Source organism: Sinocyclocheilus rhinocerous, unplaced genomic scaffold (assembly GCF_001515625.1).
Source record: "Sinocyclocheilus rhinocerous isolate Xijiao unplaced genomic scaffold, SAMN03320098_v1.1 scaffold789, whole genome shotgun sequence".
In the NCBI taxonomy this organism is placed as follows: Eukaryota; Metazoa; Chordata; class Actinopteri; order Cypriniformes; family Cyprinidae; genus Sinocyclocheilus; species Sinocyclocheilus rhinocerous.
In genome coordinates this window covers 1245597-1247060 of record NW_015667306.1, presented here as the reverse complement: position 1 = coordinate 1247060, position 1464 = coordinate 1245597, and the positions used below count along the sequence as shown (strand labels likewise).

The 1464-nt window shown below is 36.1% G+C and overlaps 1 protein-coding gene across 1 annotated transcript in view; it reads left to right on the top strand.

Moving 5' to 3' along the window:
- Nucleotides 1-1464, top strand: part of LOC107733749 (uncharacterized) — a 3523-nt gene continuing 2059 nt past the window's right edge. The window contains exon 1 of the mRNA XM_016545516.1: nucleotides 1-1454. Within this exon, the coding sequence (XP_016401002.1) occupies nucleotides 109-1089 (981 nt within the window). The 5' untranslated portion in view covers nucleotides 1-108 and the 3' untranslated portion in view covers nucleotides 1090-1454. The remainder of the gene's footprint in view (nucleotides 1455-1464) is intronic.

Sequence of the window (1464 nt, the reverse complement as noted above, 5' to 3'; positions counted from 1 at the left end):
TGGAAAGTAGTCAATCGGAAAAGAAAGAAAAACAATAGTCAAGGATCATTTACGGATAGTGGAAAGGAGGATCACGTGAGTAGGAAAAATATAGAGGAATACAAAGTAATGATGAAATTTGCAGAACCTGGTATGACGATAAACCCGATTAAACTGACCAAATCTCTGAACAAAGCGTTAGGAGAAATAAATAGTGCAAAGACTCTGAGAGATGGAAACTTGATTATCATGTGTAAGGACGAAAAACAACAAAATAAGGTACTAAGTATAAATTCGATGCTTGGATACTCGGTATCATGCACATTGATGAAGACGAAGCCTTGGGTTAGAGGCGTAATAACTGGAATTCCTACTGATGTACATGCTGATAAAATTAAAAGTTGCGTTGAAGGGGGGGAAGGTAATGGAGCAAAACGGCTTCAATATGTGAGAAATAAAGAAAGGATGGACAGTCTATCGGTTATGCTTCAGTTTGATGAAGAAAGAATGCCAGAGAGGGTAAAAATAGGATATGTAAGTTATCCAGTAAGACCATACGTACCTCCTCCACTTAGATGCTTCAAGTGCCAGAAGTATGGACATGTTAGTGCAGTTTGTAGAGGAAGACAACGTTGTGCGAGATGTGGGGGTGATCATGTATATGGTAAATGTGGCGAAGGAGCGAAGGCAAAATGCTGCAACTGTGGAGGTGAGCATAGTGCTGGATTTGGGGGATGCATTGCTCACAAACATGCTGTGAAAATTCAAAATGTGAGAATAACTGAGGGGTTGACTTATGCTGAAGCAGCCCAAAAAGCAAAACAAAACGAACAGATACAGAGAGAGATAAAAATACAAGAATGGACTGGGAATACTGTGGCTCAGAGAAAGACAAAAGAGGATAGTTTGGTGATCGGGAAAATGGAATTTGTTTCATTTATGGCTGAAGTGGTAAATTGTTCTGCTCAAACAGAAAGCAGAACGGAGAGAATTAAAATCAAAATAAGGGCAGCTGAGAGATACTTGAATGTAGCAGGTGTAACGTTGGAAAAAATAAATGACATGCTAAAGACTCAATCTAGTACTCAAACAACATATGGAAGTACATAATAATAATAATAATGCTTTTAACGATTCTGCAATGGAATGCCAGAAGTCTTATAGCAAATGGTCCAGAATTTAAAAAGTTTATAGATCTTTTAAATAAGAAACCAAACATAATTTGTGTACAAGAAACATGGTTAAAACCTAAATTAAATTTTGTTCTGCAAGGATATAATATTGTAAGAAAAGATAGAAAGACAGGTAATGGAGGTGGGGTGGCCACTTTTATAAAAAATGAATTAGAATACAGAGTCATTAATGAGATTGAAGAACATGAAGTGGTGGTTATAGATGTATATGCAGAGAAACAAAATATCAGAATAATAAATTATTATAATCCTTGTCGTAGATTAAGTAAAGATTTAGAAAAGGTTATTGGGT